General features: G+C 33.0%; 1 protein-coding gene across 1 annotated transcript; it reads right to left on the reverse strand.

The window, feature by feature from the left end:
* Positions 1-237: 237 nt before the first annotated feature.
* Positions 238-1,372, reverse strand: LOC141621515 (uncharacterized). The gene is made up of 2 exons (XM_074437968.1): positions 1,001-1,372; positions 238-905 (listed from the first exon to the last, which is right to left on the reverse strand). The coding sequence occupies exons 1-2, from the start codon at positions 1,370-1,372 to the stop codon at positions 324-326; spliced, it is 954 nt and encodes a 317-aa protein (XP_074294069.1). The 3' UTR covers positions 238-323.
* Between the last annotated feature and the right edge of the window lie 329 nt (positions 1,373-1,701).

Here is a 1,701-nt window from a genome sequence, read left to right on the forward strand (position 1 = left end):
TACGACTTCCCAACTAATTTTTCCTGTCCATTTTTTTTTCTACGCTTTTTTTGTGATTTTTTTTTTACTTTTTTTCAACAACTTTTTTTTTCTTTTATCTTATTCAATATTTTTTTGTTATGCAACTTTTTTCAAGTAAACATATTCTTTTTAATACAACTTTTTTTTTCGAGATAACTTTATTCATCAACGCAAAATATTACGTCATGTCCAAAACACGAAGTATTGTTCCACATGACAACCATAAAAATAATTCAAAAGCAAAAAAAAAAATTACAAGTTCAACCTACTAGTTTTTCATAGACTCCAACATCGACATCATTTTAAGCCAAAAGACTTTTGACATATACGCATTTTAATTCATCAGGACATTTGAAGAAAATCATGAGCTTATTTAGTTGGGCCGTCAAGATCGGAGCTACTTCCAAAACTTCTTGCGGAGTAATACCTTCCAAAGCAAGTAGTACATCTAGCACTTTTTCACCCTTCTCGCTTATTTCCTGCTCACGTTCGTCAGCACGTTGCTCACGTTCATCAGCTCGGGACATCACATTAGCCATGGTAGAAAGATGAACATTCATGTCTTTCATAAAACCTTGTAAAGAAGCTAACTCAGAATTGATAGAACGTCCAGATTCTTTCTTACCTCCCTTGCGCTTAAAAGTGTGTTCTCGCTTCACTTTTTTTAATGGAGAGGCAGACTCTGCATTACCACTAACAATAGCATCCTCATCATCACTTGAATCAAGCATAACTTGCACGGTAGAAAATTTCTCCATATTATCAATAGCTTCAACAAAACCCTCAGCCGGTTTTCCAGTTACATAGTCTTTGCCATAAACTTCCAACAACGCATTCAAGTGAGGAAAAGCATGTCCATACAAGTTTTTGGGGTTTGGATGTACCTAACAATTTTACACATTTGATTTAATTACCAAATTAATTGCTCTTAAACTAAAAAAAAATAATATATAAAAAAATAGTTGTAAACTTAGATTACCTTACAATACTCATCATACACCGATCTCTCCACCGAAATCATTTGTCTCTCATCATCCCACTTGAAGCCACTTGTACCTAACATTTGAAAAATTGCTCTAAATTTGGTTACAAGTGTCTTGAGTCTAGAATCGATGTGTGGCAAAGCTTTCAGATCACAACCAGGAATAGCCTTGCTAATAATTTCTTCTAACCACACCATGTAACCATTTCTAAATCCATTTTCACATTTCCAGTGTGGATCGGCATTCAAGTCAGACAAAGCTGCTACTAAAGCATCATCTTCTTCTTTGGTCCAAAAACGTTTGTTCTTGCCTCTTCCACCTCTACTAGCAACTCCAATAGCACCTCCACTAGCAGTACTTTTATCCATCCTACTAAAACATTATAAGAGAAAGTAGGCAACACCAATCTAATTTAATTAAAAAAAATCACAACAATGTATTAAATAATACAAACATTAACAAGTTTAATTTGAAGTTCAAACATAACATACAATTCAAATGATACAAAGTTTTAACTTGAAGTTCAAACATAACATACAATCCAAATGATATATAAATGATAAAAACTAAACCAAGTTTAACTTGAAGTTCAAACATAACATACCATCCAAATGATACTAAGTAAAGCAACTTAACAACAAGTATTCCAAATAGACTGAAAATATAAACTAGTCAATCCGATTTCTAGCTCTCCAAG

The sequence above is a fragment of the Silene latifolia genome, chromosome X (assembly GCF_048544455.1).
Source record: "Silene latifolia isolate original U9 population chromosome X, ASM4854445v1, whole genome shotgun sequence".
Taxonomy (NCBI): Eukaryota; Viridiplantae; Streptophyta; class Magnoliopsida; order Caryophyllales; family Caryophyllaceae; genus Silene; species Silene latifolia.